A 20,840-nucleotide genomic window follows, 5' to 3' on the forward strand; every position below is an offset into this window, starting at 1 on the left:
TGCCTGGTACCTCGAGATATGTAGAAAAAACATTTAAAGCTGTATCTATGGCCAAATCGAATCGGGGACAGTGATATGAATCAACGACTCGAATCACTGTCCCAGATTCGGGCTGAATCCGAATTGAATACGGCCTGTTTCATACACTCCTGCTAAATATCTCTAAAAACGCTTTTCAGACATTGAATGCATCTGTTACACATTGAATATTTAGGACTGTCCATCTGTACAGATTGTAGCATTGTTTCAGGTAGTGATGACAAAGTAGCCTAGTGGGTCATGGAGTATGCTGCAAGGTCCTAAAATCAGCTGACTGTTTCTACAGCTGAAAGTGGAGTTACAATGCTCAGTTTTCCATTATTTTTAGTTGTTGATAGCTTTAGGTTTTAAGTAGTGATTAAAATGAATTAGCTGTCATGCATGTGTACAGTTGATTAAATGAACCAAGCTATTGTACTGCTGTTATACTTGTTCACCTAACCTCCTGTACCCTATAGTCTTCTTGTCTGGTTTATTAATATTTGTAAGTTCTTTAGGCAGGAAGTATGCTTGTGGCTTGCCTAGTATATTCTTGTGTGTTGGATGATTAATAAAAAGTGAGTAGCATTGTGGCTGGGGTGGCTTATATCAAGACAGCCCTGAGAGTGGGAGAGAAGCATACTTTTTAATATCATATAGAAATATATTGTTGAACTAGGTATGTTTGGAAATAGACAGTATGAATTTAATTCTGCACACTATAATGAAACTGTTTATTTTATTGTATTATATTATGAAGCTGATCTAGTTCCCATTCTAACTTTTATTTGGTATGTTGTGGGGGAGGACGGGGAGAAACAGGACTCTTTTTGACTGAAATATCTTTAAAAAACTCTTTTTATCTATCCTTAGCCATTAAAAAGCTTTGAGATTCATTCTCTAATTCAATGGATCAGCCAATTATGAAAAACATATTTTTTTCCTTTTGGAAAAGTTTCTACTGCTTTATTGCCAGAACATAAAAAAATAGCTTTGTCTGAAACCTTCAAATCTGTTTTAGACATTATTCCTCAATGAGTACTACTATGGCATTGGACCATTTTTATTAAAGTTTGATGGAAAATTCTGAACTTACTAGATGCAAAAGGTTTGAACATTTTGGGGCACTTCAAACATTAGAAGCTATGTTAGAGGTTTTGCAGAAGTTACAAACTATGCAAGCTCATATTATGTATTCCATGAGACAAATGTATAGGATAAGACAGTGAGAGCTTTTCCATTAGAATTCCAACATGTTTCTAACCTCTATTTTAAAGAAGCCCAACAAACCATGCTTTTTTTTCATCCCTGCTAACGTTAGCAAAAGGAGGTGTGGAGTGGAACTTGTGAAATTTTTTGCCAAATTAGGAACCATGCTGAGGTTGTAGAATCTCCATTATTGAAAGCTCTTATGAACATGTTGTTAGGGAAACATTTACCTGAGATCGTTTAAACAGGGACATTCCTGCCTTGACCTTCAGAGGTCATCTAGTCCTGTTTTTGTTTTCGTTTTATGTATACAGGTCTAATTCCACCCACTTCAAGTAGTTTTTTTTTCTTTTCTTTAATATCAGAAAACATAGGTTTTGGCCTTTTCTGATTTTCCTGGAGGATTTCATGGGTCTGATGCAAGTGTATGTGAACTCTTAATTAATTAATTAACATTGTAATTGAAGGGGCATGGGTATAGAAACTTTAATAAAGATTTTTTTTATCCATAATATTAGTCATTAAGTAGTTACTAATATAAATAAAGTACAAAGTTTTTCATTCTGAATTCCACAAATCACAGTTAAAATACTTGTTTAGGGTCACATGCTATTGGGGGACATTCTACTGGTTGTCTAGCACTGCATTGGAAATCTGGCCCAATTATTACTTTGAAGCATGTCTCCAGAAGTTACAGAGATGCAGGAGCAGCCTGCGTGCTACATGGTATGAAGGCTAGCACTATAGAGTTCACAGAACATAGGGATGTGATCCATCCCTTGCAATATTTACAGGTTCACCTTTGTGAAGCTTGAAAATGCCACAGTAATTTTTGTGGCTAAAAGTGAGCAGGCATTGACTATGTAGATTAGATTGTAAAGATGTTACATTCAGAATTATATGATTTGTGGACTGCAGCCATCTTTGTGACTGCAGTTCTTTCATGAAAAGAGTCTAGGCATTCTAAGTTTTTAAAGAATTTCAGAATGAAATGGCTTTGAATACAAATTATTTTGTTTCCACCTATCAGTACTGGGTCAAATTAAAACAGCTGCTTGTTATTCTTGCTGTAAAGTGATAATATCATTTTCTCTCAGAAACAAAAATAAGAAATGTTCAAGGTAGGTAAAACAGGACCCAAATAATGTCTGTGTTAGTGGTTAATATAAGAACATTATAAATGGTAATATGATTGTTTTTCAAAAGCAGTAAATTCAGGCAACTCAAAAGGCAGCAGAAATCACTACTGCCATCCCATAAAAATGATAGCCAAGAAAGAATGAATTTGTACAAAAATAAAGGGTTATCACCTTAGGAGAGCCATTAAGTCAACAAAATAGGGGAAAAAAAATCTTTTATAAAACTCTGACACTTTGCCTTGTTCATAAAGCTATTATGATCTTTTGTAATAACTTGGACTTGGCTTGCATTGCGTGCAAGTGATATGGAGCTGTTTTCAGTGATGCATATTTCAGAAAAATGAATTTTTAAATGAAGCAACAGGTAATGAATAATACATGCAACATTTTACATGTTAATTCTGTTGGAGTGCCTAAAGCAGAATAGGTAAGAAAGGTTAATGCAAAAGACTATGTTTTGCCCTGGTTCTGCCTGAGGTCTTCTGAGTAGTTTGTGATCTTCTATATAATGAAAGACAGGTGATGATCTCTCCTACCTCTTAGTTTTTGGCCCTCTTTGTCTCCTCCATTTCAAATGCTAGCGCCTCAATTAGCTGAACATGTGAGAAGCAAGACATTATATGTTACTATGAAGTAAAAAAAGTACTTCATGAAGTCATTGTAGGACCTGTAGAAAACCCACCTTTACACTGCTTTAAAACAATAACTAAAATTGGTGCAAAGGTTGTGTGAATAAGAATAACAGGTGTTGATTATCTTCAAAAACAAACGGATCATCTGGCATATGATTGTATGCTGATATTTCATGGATAGGGATTGGTAACTTTTTATGGTTACATAGTGTTGATCTGCCTGTGTGCTAATGTGTAGCTCTGTTTTTATTCTGAGACAAATTACTTGATAGCAAGATAAACTCCATTGTTTTTGTTTGTTCCAGCAAATTTCAGATGAAGGCATTGTAAAAATTTGTAGAGGATGCCACAGACTTCAGTCACTCTGTGTTTCTGGTTGTACAAACCTTACAGATGCTTCTCTCACAGCGCTTGGTCTAAACTGCCCAAGACTGAAGTGAGTATATCTCAGTTTTATGTTTGTTTGGCCTGATCCTGAGAGAAATTAAGTGCTTTCTATGAGGTTTCTAGCATTTGCTGCTGCCACTGATATTTGTAAAAGCAAAAGGTTTTAATGAATAATTAACTGATCCTAAATTACATTTGTAACAAATCTTCAGCTGGTAGAAACTGCCATATTTTGCCCATTATTATGAGAGTTTAGAATGCCAGGTGACATGGCATACTAGCATGCTACTAACAAAAAGGTCTAAAATAGTACCCGTGTGTAATTCTAGTTAAGTATTTTGGGTAGGACCAAAAAAAACCATCAAAACTGAAAATCAAAGCTATTAAAATGTAGTATCTGTTATGGGTATTGCAATGACATGGTAATTTATTCCACCTGTTTACATACTCAGTGGGCATGTCTACACTCGCACTTTACCACACAGTAGACTAATTTACTGTGCAGTCAAGTGTTGATGTTTACAAGTGCATAGCAATTGCGCCAGTGTAGACTAACTTACAGTGCCATCAGATAGTCCCATCAGACACAGGTACTATCCAACAGCAAAGTAAATTACCTAAATGCATGTGTATGTGGTGACATCGGGATTGGTTTACTCTGGCTCAAATTACACCAGAGTCTATTCAGTCACATTAATTGAGCATCTAGTTGTGCCCAGTAGGCACTCCATTTTATGGCGTTCTGTCACTTTTGCGTTGCAGATAGTACTAAAAGTCATACTTGAAATTCATAACTAGAATTTCATATGCATAATATTTTAGAAAAGTTTTATTGTTAGCATGTTTATATTTCCTGGCAATCTTAAACTTTAGGACACAGTGAGTGAATGCTTTAGTGCGCATTAGCCTATTTTAATGCACATTAAAGTATCACAAAAAATGGTGCTCTTTAGCTGATGTGCATTAAAACACGCTAATGCGCATTTTTCTAGTACCACGCATGGACGGCTCTATACATGTGCAGGGAGGCTGCTCCGATGTGCTGTAAATCCAGTGCACTGGAGCAGACTTGATTAATGGAGTCTGCTGGAGTGCAGAAATTAACATGCTCCGGCAGCCTCCAGCATCACATTTATCACTGTCCCTGCACTGAAAAATAGTGGTGGGGGGGCTTTGAACAAAAACTCTTTTGAATGAGCTTTAGTTCAAAGTGCCCTGCCACCATTTTTTCAGCCCAGGGATACTGATACATATGACGATCAGGCACTTTGAATTAGTGTGGCTAGGTAATTCTCTCCTCCCCCCTCACCACCCCCCAAGCACATCTATAAATGCCTGGAGGTACTAGATTTAACGTGTATTGCCTAAAACACAAAAGTTGGTAGTAAGGGGGATTGCGCTTAATGGGCACTAGCCTATGTTTTATTCAAATAGGCTGTACTGACCTATCCTTAGCACCAGGGGACAGTGTTAGAGTTTGCTACATTACTTCCTGGGGAAGCAACTGTCTTGTTGGGGGTGGGGGGGCGGGTTAGGGTCACAAAAAAAAAATCCATGAACTTTTGTTTAGAAAACCTTTCCTCTAGGTGATGTTGGTTTGCAACATTGTCAGTGCTTCTGCAGTTCTGTTTCAGTCATATTTTTTGATTTATTTATTGCATTCCTTTCAGATGATTAGTCCCATTGCTGCTAGTTTGGCACAAGTTTGTCAAGGTTTTTTGCTCAAACTGATTAAAAAAAATATGGGTAATTTAAAATAATTTGTAGCTTATTTTTTAAACAGAAAAAGGCCTTTTAGTCAAGTGCTGCTTTCAGGGGCAAGGGGAACTGTAATGAGAAATCTTTTCTAAAGTAAAATGTAGAGGCACCTACAAAAGGAACCAAAACATGTACTGATTAATCTAAGCAAGTTTCATTGACTACTAAGTAGACCATTAATCACATTTAATGCCACTGGGCGCAGGCATCAGCCATTTCTCACATAGCAGCAAGAACATTTTTAAACAAAAAATAAACCGTATGAAATTATCTCTAGATATCTTTCACTCAAAGAAAAGGAAATACAAATTGCTAGAGGCAGAATTTCAAGATCATGTACAGAAATTGTATGAAAATTTCATGTAAAAGACTCAACAGAAGATGTAATTCCCCACTTCTGTGTACATTTTTAATGACACATTTTTTGAAGAACTAGAAAACCTATGGTAAATTTCCAGTTCTCAGCACCAAATTGAACCAGCTTGTAGTCATTGACACATAAGGATATGTGCTAAACACAAGTTAATGTTACTACCTTCACTCGGTTTATTCTGATGTTTTCAGCAAAGTTGCCTTTTTGTAATAACTCCCCATCTTCTGAATCTTGTGGCCTCAGCATATGACAGATCAGCTTTAAAAGCTCAAGCTCCATCTCTGGCTGGGGCGTGAGGGTGCTTCAGTGCAGGGGCTGCCCCCAGGTCCCCTGCCAGCCTGGGCTGCGCTAGCCGGGCTCCATGTGCTGTGGAGCAGGTGGGTGCTTCAGCATGGGGGCTGCCTGCCAGCTAGCCCCGTACTGAAGCACCCTGTGCTCTAGCCAGTCAGAGCAGTGTCTACACGTGCATTGCTGTGCACAAAAAAAAACTCCGCTGCAGGGTAGTACTTGTAAAATATTTTGTATTTTACAAGTACTACCCTGCTGCAGACGACCATGCCACGGACTTTATTAGAAGTGCACATGTAGATGCTGAGATGTTTACTGCACAGTTAATTAGTCAATTGCACAGTAAATGTCTTGTGTAGATGAGTCTGTAAGGGCTCAGATTTTGCTTCAGTAGCTGCCATATTTGATCCTTACTTGGAAAGCTGTCCCTTCCACTCTCTGGTCCCTCAGCAAAGTGCTGATACTTACTTAAGTTAGTTTGCTTTTTTCCTTGGCTATGCTCAGCTGACTTGTGGAGGTGCCCATGTATTTTTCTTCCATGATATGCTTGTCTTCCTTTCTGCAAAGTGACAGTTCAGGTTACTTTTAGTTTCTCTCCTTTCCCCTCTCACCTACCTGGAGCAGAAAAAGTCTACAGTGGCTTCAGGAGATGCTCCAAGTGGATCCAGAAATTATCTGACAACAACAGTCATGGTCGGTGACTAGTATTATCTCAGGTCCTGTTGCTCTGTGATATCACTTTGTACCATCAGACCCTGTGTTAAGTACCTTGGGCTAGTATTCTAAACTAGTGTTATGGAGAAAGCTTAATGGTAACAGTGCTTTGGAAAGCTGAGTATGACTGTATATAAGATTGGTAATAAGCAGTGGAATATCCCAAAGGGTCCTTGTGATACTTATCCCTGATTCAGTGACTGAGGCATTGAGGCTACCCAGAAGCAGGCGTAGAGGCGAGCCCTATCAAACTCCTCTGATGCCTGTCTTAAGATATCAAGATCATTCCAGCTTACTTTCTTTTCCGAAGTTAGTGAGACAGTCTCAACAGCCCAGAAACCAGTGTGTTATAGTTTACCATTGTAAGCCTGTCTTTTTCTTACTCATGTGAAATATGTTTTACGTTCCCTTCCGAGAAAAAAAGAAGTGCTTTAAATGAGAAGTATTTTAGTAATGGGTGTAATCTTTCCTGAGAAGAGGAAGGAAAGTTTTAGTATTGCCAACTTCACAGTTCTTCTAGTAGAATATGCCACACTCATTCTGCAGAGTAAAATTGTGTTCAGTGATATTTAAACCAAAAAGGGAATAAATTATTTTTCATTCAATTGCATGTGACTATAGCTGTTATAGATTGTAGTGTTCTTTTCTACACATTTCTGAAAACCTAGAAGACTGAATTGTTTTGAAACTTCCAAAACTTCCATCATATTACCTAACTGAGACTTATTTCAGGACTGCATGCATAATATTGCAGCATGCTGTTTAAAAATATCAGACTGTCTATGTGAGACTATATATTCTTTATTATGATGAATCACTTGAATCATAAATCCAGTGTAATATGGAAATGGCAGTAGGCAGCCCACAATTTTTCTGCCATGCAAAGACTTCAAGACAGTCATAGGACACCCCCTTTGTGGTCATAGGTGCCATGTAACAAATTAAAATTTCATCTATGCTATTTATTTTCAAGTTGGGTTCTAACCGTGGTCTCCCTGAAATTTGTCATGTTGCCTGAGATCTGGTGCTTTGCTTGCTTCCTCATTTTTCTTCTTCAGGTTCTCTAGACAGGGACCTCTTTATCTCTGTAGTCTCTAAAGAGTGTGAATACCAAGGACACTTAACTTGGAAGAAAGAGAAAAAGAGTCCAGAGGAGAGCCACAGGCATGATCAGAGGGCAGGAGAACAGGCCTTATGAGAGGCTGAGAGCTGTTGGACTCTTCAGCGTGGAAAAGTGCAAGCTCAGGGGAGACTTAGTGGCTGCCTATAAGTATATAAGGGGTGTGCATCAGGATCTGGGGGAATGCCTGTTCACCAGAGCGTCCCAAGGGATGACTAGGTCAAACAGTCACAAACTTCTCCAAGACCATTTTAAGCTGGACATAAGGAAAAACTTTACTGTCTGAACCACCTAAGGCCCGTAATAGACTTCCTCCTGAAGTGATGCAAGCACCAAGTCTGGACTCTTTTAAGAAACATTTGGACACCTATCTTGCTGGGATCCTTTGACCCTTACTGACTTCCTGCCCCTGGGGCAGGGGGCTGGACTCAATCTTCCAAGTTCCTTTCCAGCCCTAATGTGTGTGAAATCTGTGAAAATTAGTTAACTCAAATAGTATTTTCTTAAAATTAGTAGCCTCAGATCTTAACCGCTTACCCCCAAAACAGGTCAGAATGCAAAGAAATAAACAGAGAAAATTCCAGTCAGTACCTAGAAGGAGTTTATGTAAAAAGTCAAAACTCATCTAGCGTAATTATCACAAACATAGACCCTAGCAAGACAAACAGCCTAAACTTGCTCATTCTTATGCTGGTCAGGACAATATCTGTGATCAGGAAACCACAGTCTTCAATAATCTAATCTGCATCATGGACCCACTGTTTGACACAACATGACTCCTGTTAGTTTACCTCCTTTTCCCTTGCCCTTGAATCACTGCATCTCTAATTTCTGGGATGACTTACTTATGTGAGGGAGTTTTGCCATTCTTTCCCTTTCTTATCTACTGTTATGTAACAGTTACTGTTCAGTGCTTGAGATAGGGATCATGCACATAAATAGAATTGAATGGTGGGCATCTGTACACATCACAGGTTTTAATCCTCATTAAATTAATATGTTAACAAATTAAAATTTATATTGGAGCGTCACATCAGTGTTTGCATGCACTAGGCTTTTGAATTAATTAAGCCTGGTCTCCAGCTGGCACCTCAGGAGAGTGGGATGGTTCAGTGCTGCCCCCCTGGCCTGGGTCTCCCCACCCCGTGCCCTGTGCCTGTGCCGCAGGGAGGTAGCAAACCTCACAAGAAAAAAAAGCGGAAGCAATTCAAAAGAGAAAGCAATTTGAAGGGGTAAACTACAAAAAAGTTGCAGCCATCTGATGGACAAAGAGGCTCGTTACACATCTTTGAGTGCCTTTGTGTTTGCACGCAATGAATCCCTGGATGCGATGCTTTAATCCCTGGTGAGTCAAACTAAACTATGTCTGAGGAGTTTTACTTTAACGCACAAGAAAGTATTTTAAAGCATCCAGAAATCCCGCTTGTGCAAACAGACATGCAGTTGCAGTGCATGAAAAGGCAAAATGGTGTGTACAAAGGCCTGAAGACAGAAAACTATTAGGCAGAAAAAGGATGACATGGGGGTAGACCTAAAACATGTTTCCTTTGTATTTGGTATTCTGTATAATTTTCACACAAAACCCATGGTCATTTTATCAAAGGCTGATAACTACCTATGATGAAAGACTCAAGAGATTTTTGGAACTAGGGACCCCATAAATTGCTGTCAATATTTGTTCAATGCAGCCTTATTGAGCAAAAAGTTTTTTATACTGGAGAGAACTTACATATTTTCTTTGTTATGTGCTAGTCTGTTCTTGCTGGTCTCACTACATTAGGTTGTGTGAAGCAGGATGAGGAAAAAGCCTAAGTACTAGAATGGAAACCTGCTTACTGGTAATTCTTTTTGTGGCAGTTTCCCTTCTTTCCATTTTTAAATTCCTCCCATCTCTCTGCAGGGATTGATTCACAGATGGTGTGTTTGTCTCTCCAGTATATTTGTTTTCTGAAAGGTGAAGTAGCTAGGTTGGCATCTTAACTTTTGGCTTTGGCAATTACTTGTCTCCTTGCCTTTTTGGTAACTGGGAGAAAATGGTTTCCAAGTGGGGAAATGGCTCCCAAACATCATACACTGGGGGCACATTTAGACAAGATTGCTTGACCTGCATGTCCCTAAAATCTTTCATGTATGCTGTTATTGTACTATTTCTGACTATACACCTCTGTGTAATATTTTTGTTTTCTTGTATATCAGAAACAAGTTATATATTGAAAATCCATGGTCTGAGGAAATCTGAAAATTACAAGTTTACTATAAAATATTCTAATATTATATAAAAGCTGTAGCCTGTCTGTCAGTCCATAATGCTTTATTCACACTTGGATTGGCTGATGGAAACAACCAATCAGAGTATGAATTCAGCATTCAGACAGGAGATGGCAGTGCGGCAGAGTGCCGCTATGATGGTGGGGATGCAGCAGGGGTGAGGGAGTGGCAATGGGGAGGTTGGGGGTGGCGGACCAGGCCTGAAATGGTGGCAGGAAGGTGGGGTGAGGGAGGCATGCCTGGCCTCGAAACAGTGGGGGGGGGAGGGGCGGGCCCGGCCAGGCCTGGCTCCATGGCAGAGTTGGGGAGAGGGGAGCAAGCCCAGTCCCAAAGGTGAGGGGGGAGCTGAACACAGGCTTCTGTCCCTGCCTGCACCCCCCCCGCCCGTCATTCTTGAGAGGCATTTGGCTAGTATGTTATAAATATCTTTAATTTTTTACAGACATTTATAACATCCCACTGAGGCAAGCACCAAACAACTGCAGATGCTCCCTCTGCCTGCAGTAGGGTGCTTGTACCCAAAGAAGAATATTTCCAACTATTTTAGTTGATCTAATAAAAGATTATCAGATTTACCCAAAAAAGCTTGTCTATGTCCTTAGATCAACATGGCTACAATGAACAGTCCTGTAATTTTTACTGGATTAGAGTCTGCCGTGTAGGCTGAAAAAAAATTGAGGACCGAATTTAATCTGTCATAAAAACGCAGAGTATTAGATACATTTTTCTGCTTTGCCAAATGAGAAATCAGGTTCACTTTTTTTTGTAATTGCTAAATATTATGAAAATGGATTTACAAGCCTGATACTGAGTTTTAAATTACAACATGGAGTTGAATCAAAGGAATGCATTTGCTTTCAATTACTGATCAGTAGGCATTTTTTAATGTTTAAAACCATTATTTTTCCAGGATTTTGGAAGCTGCAAGATGTTCCCACTTAACAGATGCAGGTTTTACACTTTTAGCACGGGTAAGCGTTACTTTGAAAAATACAGTTATCTAGTTTTCATTGTTGCCGTGCAACTCCAGTCATGCTGGGGTGGAGGAGTGTGGGAGAAGAAAATGATAAGGAAATAAGTTGAAGGAAGGCCAGGAGAGGTGGTGACCAGCCAAAAACTAGAAGCACTGATCTAAGTTGTTAGAATTTATGGACAATTCCAGCTTGGACTATATTCACTCTTTTTTTTTTTTTCCTATTAATGCATTTAAATTGATTGACGATAGCTATAACATATGCAATGTTTAGAATCAATGTATAGCTACAATTGATATCACTGGCTTCCCAAGTAGTAGTAATAAATATTCTGAGAGAGCAGAGAATCCCTGTTTAGTAGACTATTCTGTATATCATTGATTTTTTGAAAAGATACATCCTTCTGGTTTATATTTTATAGATATGGGAGTAAGACCTCATTCAGCAACATAGTTAGACACAGTGCCTGACTAAGCACAAATTCACTTTAGTGGATTTCTCTAATGCTTAAAGTTAGATGGAGACTTAGGCAACTTGCCTATTTGGGATACATTGAAATATTCCAGTGTTGTTTTTGAAAATAGGATTTATGGTGTTACAAACACAAGCACATCTGTCCCTTCAGTAGAAGGAGCTGTGGGTAGGGTACTCTGTGTCAGAATCACGGAGCTTAGCTGCTGCCTTCTTATAAGGCAGGGTTAGCCAACTGGCAGCCTGCGAGGGGTTGATGTCTGGGGTCCCTAGGCTCCTTACTCAGCCATCACACTCTCCCTCTTGTTCCAGCTGCTGCTGCATCTAGGGTCTCTAAGCTCCCCTTCCCTTCCTCAGCTTTTGCTTCCTGTTCCCACCTGAGGGGGTGAGGCAGCACAGCCCATGGCACCAGGGGAATTTGTGGCTTGATGCAGTGAGAGAGCTGAGCTGGGGGCCTCCTGTACAGGTGGTGTTGGGGGCAGGGGAGGGGCTGCTTGCCTGCATAGTGCAGCAGTGGCAGTGGGGATGTTGCCCATGTACATAGTGCAGCAGTGTGCATTTATGAGAGACTACCTACCCAACATGGTATGGCAAGGTGGGTGTGGCCCAGAAGCCCACAGCTCACGCTAGCGCTGCCCTCTGGGGCATGGACCCCTCCCCCCCCATTTAGACATTAGACAGGCCTGCTTTAAGACATGCTGCAAGGCTTAGCTTACGTTTTGTTTTGTTTGCAGGTGAGCACATGGTGGATAGGATGCAGAATTGTGTAGGCTATTATATGGGGGGTGGGGAGTTGTTGTTTCCAGGAATAAATAAGCACACTTGCTCTTTTAGTGTAAATTGATTTATAAAATGACTTATTTTGACACTGATATAGCCACATAGAGGGGTTTCACAAAGAACCAAAGAAAAGGACTTGATTCAAAACCTCTTGAATCAATGAACAGGTTTTCTAATTTGGGTCAGTTCCTATTGAGCTATTGAATCCATGCTTATGCAGATCTGGAGGGCCAAAAGCCCAGAGTCTGTGTTCTGTAGGTTTTAATGAGTATATGTGAGTTCCAGTACCCCTCCGCCCCCCCAAAAATCTTCCTGCACAAACATTTGGGGGGGGGGGGGAAATCTCATCTCATGAGCCAAACTTTAAGGCTGAAGGAGTGTTTATGATTGTGTAACTATAAAAACACTGAAGTTTTCTTTTATACTTTCCAGTGCAAGGTCACATTTGTCAAGTTTTATATCCGTAAGAAAGATATGGCAGAAAAGGCCAAGAGAATGAAGCAAGCAGTTAGAATGGAGGAAGTTTTCATTGTTGTCTAGAACACTGTGGGGCCAACGGTTTAGGCAGGTGTGCCACAGAGTAGCTCCACGCCCCCCCGAGTATTGCTCCCATCCCTTTCCCCTGCATGATCTGCTGCTTTGATTTCTGCTCCCGGCCCCATAGGCTGCTCTTCCTTCCCTGTCTGCTGCTGTGCTGCCTCCCCAGGCTGCAGCATGTCACACCAGCTGCTTATACCACATGTGTCACAAGTTGGCCACCCCAGCCTAAAATAATCAGATAAACACATGTTCTTTCTCCATTTTTTGGTGTATTTAGTAAGGGTGACAATTTAAGTTCAGACTTTCACTGTGTTGTGTGTGTTTTGTTTTTTTCTTTCTTTGTTTAGAATTGCCATGAACTGGAAAAGATGGACTTAGAAGAATGTGTTCTGGTGAGACTCCATTTTACAAGGAATGTTTGTCACAAACCCAAAATAGGAGTCTCTAATGCCGTTCAGGACATCGGAGCATTGAGTAAAAATATTTGGTTTTGCTAATGTGGGCAACTGATAATTCCTATGTTACCAATAAGCAAAACCAGTAATTATCAGGAGACCTTTATAGAAGGGACTACAGTGAAAGATGATTTAAAAACCGTTACACTCGGGTCTCTCTCTGTGCAAGGGTTGTGTTCCAAAAAACCCTTGTATAAAGTGAATTTGCATAAAGCAAATCCATTATTACATGTAATGAATAGGGATACATACCAGTTTCACTCTACTGCCCCCTCCAACAAGGACAAATTCAAACAGTAATCACACAATACAGTAAGTGCTGCACAGAGAGGCTGTGAGCTTCACGCTGCAAACAGCAGCATGTGCTGGGGGTGCGTTATCAGGGCAGCACGGGGCGGGTTGGAGGCACCCAGGGGAGGGAAGCAGGGTGGCGGGGAACGCCAGCTGCTCCTGGATCTGCCCTGCTTCCCTTCCCCAGTTGCTGCTTCAGCCCGGTGGGGACAACCCAGCGGGTCTGTGCGGAGAGGCTACGAGCTCCACGCTGAAAGCAGCGCCAAGGCAGTGTGGAACAAGCACCTTCTCCTCACGGCCCTGCTGTTCACTGCATTCCTGCCCCCAAGCCTTCACAGCCCAGCAGGCATGACCCAGCGCAGCAGGGAGCAGCAGGAATCTGCACCGCTGGAAGCTCCACGCTGCCCTGGCGATGCAGCTCCTTCACGTCGAACTGCAGTGAGGCTAGCGGCACGGGGTTGCACCCCTCAAAGCAGTGCCAGAGCTTGCAGCCTGCACCTGCCCTGCATGCAGATCTGGGGGACGCAGGTCCCCACTGCCCTTTGGAAGTGTGCGCAGCAGCGAGCAGCCAGTCCTCCCCTGATGATCTACCCAAGGCTTTGTCCTCCCCACTGGGGCTCTAAGCACCCCCCAGCTGGATGGCAGCCCCAGCCCTGCCCAGGTCCCTCCCTACAGGGGCCTCAATCCCCCTCTTCCCCCGCACTTACTTACCAGAACTGCCTTCAGGGCTGCTTGGGGCTATGTGCGTGTACTGTACATGGATGTGGTGCCACGTGCCACCTGTTACCCTGCCTGCGCGGAGCTCATTGCTGGCCGACTTCGCATAAAATCAGATTTTTCTCGTGCAAAGCGAATTTCTGGTATAAATAAGGTCGTTGCTTATAAGCGAATTCGCACAAAACAATTCACATAAAGAGACACCCTAGTGTATCAATTTTCCAGAGAAGTGTCTAATAAATTAGATATATTTGAGACTCTGTTGGGCAGAGGAAACAAGTAGCTTTGGTGAATGGATTATGGATTATTTGTATTGCATTCATAGTATCCAGCAATAAAATGAGTAAGGTAACATATAATAGATTTGCAAGGACTGCGGAGCAGATATAAAGCATTCTGTTGGCAAAAGGGCGGTGTTTTTATCACACTTTCTCTTTGGAAATTGATGATGTGAAGTCTATCAACCTATCAGTATTTTAGCAATGAAGTCAGTTCAGTTTCCTACATTTTAAACTTACATTCGTTTCACTAAAATTAGTAAAACCTGGGGATGAGAAGAGTTTCTATGTTTTCCATGTGTTTATAGATCTGAGGGACATTAATGAACTAAAGTTAAACCCAAATGGGTATGGCAAGCTACTTTTGTGAGGTATACTTTTTCATGTAGGCAGTTCTCTTCTTGCACATGTCAGTCTATAATACTGTATTTATGTGGCAAATTGTTTGGCTTCTCTTCCTAGATAACAGATAGTACATTGATACAGCTCTCTATTCACTGCCCTAAATTGCAAGCATTGGTAAGTTTAACTCTTATTTATTTATAGGATATAGTTTTTTAAATCTGTACAAACTATTGTCTGTCACTGTCTCTAGTAGATACTTGCCTTTTTGTCATGCTGTGTGACATTTTACAATTTTACATATTGCAGCAAAATGTTTTGAACAATGCTTATTTCTGTGACTGTTTTAAGCACGTGTAGTTTGGCATAAACTTGTTGTTATTAATACATTATATTTCCAAGTATCCCAGTGAATCCCCCGCGTACTCAGAAAAACAGATTTTTATAATAAGTAATTGTGAATAATTAGTCAAAGTAAAAAGCTACATGACTTTTGAGATGCTCTTGAATATGATTGGGAATCTTTATAGATACTCTTTTGCATAGTACTGACTCTTTAATGATGTGTAAACATTTATGTTGAAACAGATCAAAAGCTGAATTAACAGAAAGATAATTGTTTAATAAATGTGCGTATTGTCTCTCTCAATTTTATAAATGGAATTGTATCTGAATAATCCTAAAGTTGTTTGTAAATTAACAGGGATTGATAGTAAGTAATAAGTTTCTAGAGCCCAAATTTTCCCAAGTGACTATGGAGTTCACATACTTACTTCATGTATGGAGTACTATGCCTGAGATACTCTAAATATCTGATTTTCAAAGAGCAGGTGCCCAGTATGTTTTAAAACTCAACCTGTTTTGAAGTGGCTCTGGCCCTCCTGAAATTGAGGCACCGAGAATCCCTAGTCTTGGTCAGTTTTGAAAATGTAGGCCGTTGTGTTCAGAGCCAACACTTCTGCCATCATTTATAAGCTGTCCTTAGGAGGGATTAAAAGGAATGATTGTTACTTCATTAATTATGTAGCTTGTGGCTTTTCCCAGAGACCCAGCTCCAGGAATAGTGTTACTAAGGTAGCAGAAAGCTCAGGAAGAGATGGTTTTGAAAAAGAGCTTTATTTAATGCTTTATTCAGATTAATTGTCCCATCTTATTTGTGGACCATAATTCCACAAACTGCCTTATTAAAGTAAAGAAAAATCTGCCAGCTAAACAAGGAATAGTTTACATACAGGTCTATATACTCCTGGTAAAAATGTGTAGCTTCTTATCTCCTAACCCCATTGACAACCAAATTGGCTCAGGCACATTTAAGATCTTTTGTGCCATTAGGAGTGGTTCATACTCCTTTTTTTAACAGTCTGCTTCACCAGAGATCAGCATTACAAACAAGACTATAACTCCTTTTATTCAAGTCAGCTCCTGCTAACCCAGTTGCAGGTCACAACATACACTATATTTTCTTGCATACAATGTGCTTGGGAATAATACTCACCCTGTTTCTGAAAGGAAGATTGAAGAAAAATAGATTTTTCCAGAGTTATGGCTGTGCAGTTCCTAATCTTCAGATGACTTACCTTCCCTTTCCTGCTTAGCTGAAGCTGAAACCATAGCTGCTCCTGAAGACTGGTTTCCATGGGTAGAGCTGTGATTTTGTAGAGCTAAAGAATCCCCAAGCTGGGGTGTGAAATAGAAGAGAGACCAGGGCCACCTGACAAATAGCAAAATTGCCTTACTGAAGGTGTACCAAGACCATTAAAAAGAAGAGATGATTGTTAACATCTGTGAAGAACAAGCCAATGAAGTGAAGAGCAATGAGCCATTAAGTCAAATGACTCCCTGGTCCATGTTGTTCCACATGTACCAGAGAGAACTACTTGTAGACTGCAAAATGAGCAGCACTGGGTGAGAAGGAGTAAGTCTCCTAATTTCACTTATCTGTGCTCTTGACGATCTCTGTGATTGACTTTCTAAGAAACTTTGACATTTCAAAGTTGAGCTTTATTGGCACAAATGTTCATTAAAGTGCACTTCAGAGTTGTAAAAATCATGTTTTGAATTCATACCCTGGATTTTTTACGCACTGGAAGTACTTGCTTACTGAACAAACTATGGAACGTAAACAACAACGTGACTTGTTAAGCCAGTAAGAACAATTTCTTACAGCTTCTAACACACACATTCTATAATTAACCACCGGAGCTGAGTTTTAAAAAAATACGAAGTCGTCAAATACTTTTAGATACGTCAAGCAAGTTCTGATCTAATGGATATTTCATTAGCAGAAAATAGCTTAACTTACCTGCTATACTATTTTTATTTGATACTCAGCTAGCCCAAGAACCTTTTTTATTTCTGCATCATAAAGAAAAGAAGTTGACCATCCCCTCTGTAAGATGAAGATTTTCAAATGGTAAACTCGACACTTTACATCTTGTTAAATATTTCTATCAATTCTAGCAAATCTGAAGGACCTTGTGTTTTAATGCAGACTTTTTCATTAGGTATGCTTGCTTCATAAATACTATGAAATCAAACTGGCATCCTGTATTGTGTGTTCAGCTCCAAGTCACCAGAGTATGATCTCTCAGGAAAGCTGAATTTTATAAGCTGCTTACTTCCGGGGATGTGAAACTCTTAATTAGCCAGTAGACAGATACAAGAGACAGAGGTCAAATCTGTCTTTACATAACCTTCCTTCCTCCCTTGAAACCACAGGTCCCTTAATAGATTGGAAAAACAGTACATGCTTTAACACAGACCCTAAGATAAACCAGTTTTATGGAGTAAGCCCTTTGATTTTTTGACCTTTAAAGAAAACAAACTATGCAGTAGTGTTGCTACTGTTTAGGGTTCACACTACCACTAACAGCAGGAGCACTGTAACCTGTTGGATAAAGAAAATGAAAATGTAACAAGAACACTAAGCAGCTGTGGGTGAAGGGAAGTTTGGTTGCTGTGAAGTTGCTCTCTCCATCAGATACAGTGTAAGTCCTAGAACTAGATTAAACCCCTGAGAATTCAGTCATGTGTTGTATTTGTTCTTTCGTTGCTCCATTAAGTGAAGGGGAAAGGGAGAGATGACAAGGATACTGTTCTAACAGACATGAGATAGGTAAGGGTGGTTTGGTACTGGCCAAGAAGTTTCCATAAGCCAAAGCAAGGTAGCATGAAGGGTTCAGCATTGTGCTACTTGAAAAAATGACCATGGTACAGCGTGATATACTCTGAGCTAAGGAGAGAATCCAGGTACTTAATGGCCTTGCAAGAAGAGCTTTTATCTAGATTTTCAGACATTGGATTTGGACTTTCTGAAGGACTCTTCTAAGAGGAATCATTTCCTTTGCTGAGTTCAAACATGTGCTCACTGCCAAAGGTCTCTGGCACCAGAGTTTTTGCCTGGAAAAGCTGCCCAGCAAACACCCCCAAAACATGGTATTGGGTGCATCTACATGTGGTGCAACACGCTACAGTGATGTAGAGTTGGCGGGCATAACCTGTGATGCTGCAGCTACATTGCTGTAGCAACACGCTCCCTTTGCTATAGCATGTTGCTATGGCAACGCAGCGGCTAAAAACAACCGTGCACCACCAGCACAGCGCAGTATGGGCTGTTACTGCGTCGTTGTTTAGTACTACCAAAAGGAAGTACTAAATGACAGTGCAGTAACGCCGCCACCACAGGGGCACATGTAGGGGCACTAACTGAACAGGAAATAAGGAGCTAAATTCCAGCCCAGAGTGAGAGAATGGAATCAATTCAGCACATCAGGGCCTTCAACAGGAGTGATGGTCACATCAAAGCTAACAGTGGCCTCAAATCATCCTACAAGAGAAATCCACATATTTCTTATCATCTTGACAGCGCTGCTATAAATCCTGTGAAAGAGGGAGAAAAATGAGTATTATTTAAAATAGTGCTGGAATCTGGGGCAATGAGGCTTCTTCCATTCCCTTCAGAGGTAAAATTATATATGATGGCCAGTTTCAGTACAGCAGGAAAAAGTTACAATTTTCAAGTAAAAAAATGAATAAAGACTAAAACAAAAGGTTAAGGTGAAAACTCCGGATAGTACCTACTTATCATAAAAACTGGGTTTTTTGAGCTGATTGCTTGAATGGATCTGTGGTGCATACACCTTGGGCATGCAGTGCTCTCCTGGCAAGTTGTGCTCTTTAATGCTGCAAAAAAATCTAGTATTTAAGAAGTTATGGTGTCATCTTTTGGACAATGAGTGCCCAACAGCTCTTGCTGAAGTTAACTTGGCATTTCATAAAAATCAGGTCATTATTGTTTTCGGTATTTATTTGTACGATGGTTATGATTCGCTTGGGTAAGTGACTTGATTGTGTAATTGCAAAGTTGCAATAGCTCCTCTTCATTGCAACCAAACTGCTGCTGCCTCATCATTTTTTTTTAGTCAGCTTGTTTCTGACAGCGCACAGGTAACTTCTAATCCCCCTTAATTTCAGTAACTAGAAATTCCACTTTAATTGCCAAGTATCACCTTAGAGCAGAAGGGGAACACAAAGTTTAAGTCTGGCTGTTGATAACTTGTATTTTACTGGAGCTGCAGTGATGAACTGATTATTTCCGAGGCAAACAGTGAAATGTCTGTCTGTTTCAGAGCTTATCTCACTGTGAGCTAATCACAGATGACGGGATTCTGCATCTGAGCAACAGTACCTGTGGTCACGAGAGGTTACAGGTACTGGAGCTAGACAACTGTCTTTTGATCACTGACCTGACTCTAGAACATCTGGAGAACTGCCGCAATCTGGAGAGAATTGAATTATATGACTGTCAGCAGGTCACTCGAGCAGGAATCAAAAGAATCAGAGTAGGTGTTGTGGACATTTACTTAGCTTTTGGAAAGGACAGAATTGCCTATGTGTAATCATAATAATCATGTAATGCACACGTGATCCCAAAAGGTGTTTGAACTATGGGAAAAATAACGAAAAATGTAAGTCTCAACTACAGGGAATTTCCATCAAATGTCTATTTCCATTTGTATTCCAAGATACTGTTACTATTGCAACGCTCGTTAGTACTGATCTTCTATCTCTTACTGATGTGCATGTTTTGTGCTTTATCTACTTTCCAGTGTTTGTTTTAAAGGAAACATAGGCTTTTGCGGTTTATTTGAACTATTAATAGCATTTCTTCCAAATACATGTGCTACTCACAAAGCAAATGCAATAAAATGAAGAATCTACATAGATGCTGCCTAGATTGTTAGTTAAGTTTTAAACTAAATGTAAAGGTTTGTAGTGAGGACTGAGCTTGTAGAGCAAGAGTATTAGGATTTTAAGACATGGGAAAATTTAGAATCAATTTCAGATGCCCTTGATTAATTAAAAAAAAGGACAGGTTTTAAGCTTTTTTTTGTTTCAAGAGTTTTGATTAAGGCGATATAGTCATGATTTGTTGTTTTCTGATTTTGCTATAACTATACAGAAAGCCCTAAAAGTTACCTAAGAAAGATTCTTTGAGCAGTTTCTATTTCTGAATGAGTGAATGTGGCCAGGTTCCAATTTATTAAATTGTTTTCCTGTGCTTAAATATGAATGCCTTGCTCTCTGTAGTTATGCCAGACAGCTGTATGGAACTGTTTGGCTTAGTCACTTTTAGAAGTGGCTGTAGACTTTAAAAGTATGTTAATCAGGGACTCTTAAAAAAAAAAATCTTTTTGAGGTTTGCCAGTAGTTTAGTATCTGCTGGTAATGGTTGTGCTTTACTGTTTATATTTTTGGTTACATTTTCATTTCTCATTTTCAGGTTCATCTACCTCATGTGAAAGTTCATGCTTACTTTGCTCCAGTTACTCCACCTCCTTCTGTAGGAGGTAGTGGACAGCGACTCTGCAGATGCTGCATTATTCTTTGACAATAATTAACATCAGGCTAAGGGAAACATTTCCTTTGGCTGTGGAAGAAGAGAATCAGTCTGCAAGTGGTTTGCAGAGTCAGTTTCCTGACTGCCATAGCAATGATGTGTCAATCGTCCAATTTTTTGCTGGTAATGACACCAAGAAAGACATTTTTCCAGGTAAAAGTCTTAAGGATTGAGTTGGTGATGCTTT

At 40.1% G+C, this 20,840-nt stretch overlaps 1 protein-coding gene across 5 annotated transcripts in view; it reads left to right on the forward strand.

Annotated features, from left to right (window-relative positions):
* FBXL2 (F-box and leucine rich repeat protein 2) overlaps window positions 1-20,840 on the forward strand; it is a 99,054-nt gene that overhangs the window by 62,019 nt on the left and 16,195 nt on the right. For 3 of the 5 annotated variants that reach the window (XM_019537707.1, XM_019537717.1, XM_019537733.1), the window contains 6 exons: window positions 3,304-3,434; window positions 10,817-10,877; window positions 13,019-13,063; window positions 14,875-14,931; window positions 19,383-19,595; window positions 20,537-20,834. In XM_019537707.1, the coding sequence (XP_019393252.1) occupies window positions 3,304-3,434; window positions 10,817-10,877; window positions 13,019-13,063; window positions 14,875-14,931; window positions 19,383-19,595; window positions 20,537-20,644 (615 nt within the window). In that variant the 3' untranslated portion in view covers window positions 20,645-20,834. Of the gene's footprint in view, window positions 1-3,303; window positions 3,435-10,816; window positions 10,878-13,018; window positions 13,064-14,874; window positions 14,932-19,382; window positions 19,596-20,536; window positions 20,835-20,840 lie in introns of those variants that run through there. The other 2 variants (XR_002101636.1, XM_019537725.1) reach the window with 2 other exon arrangements.

This window comes from Crocodylus porosus, unplaced genomic scaffold, assembly GCF_001723895.1.
Source record: "Crocodylus porosus isolate Cpor-Errol unplaced genomic scaffold, CroPor_comp1, whole genome shotgun sequence".
NCBI classification, from domain to species: Eukaryota; Metazoa; Chordata; order Crocodylia; family Crocodylidae; genus Crocodylus; species Crocodylus porosus.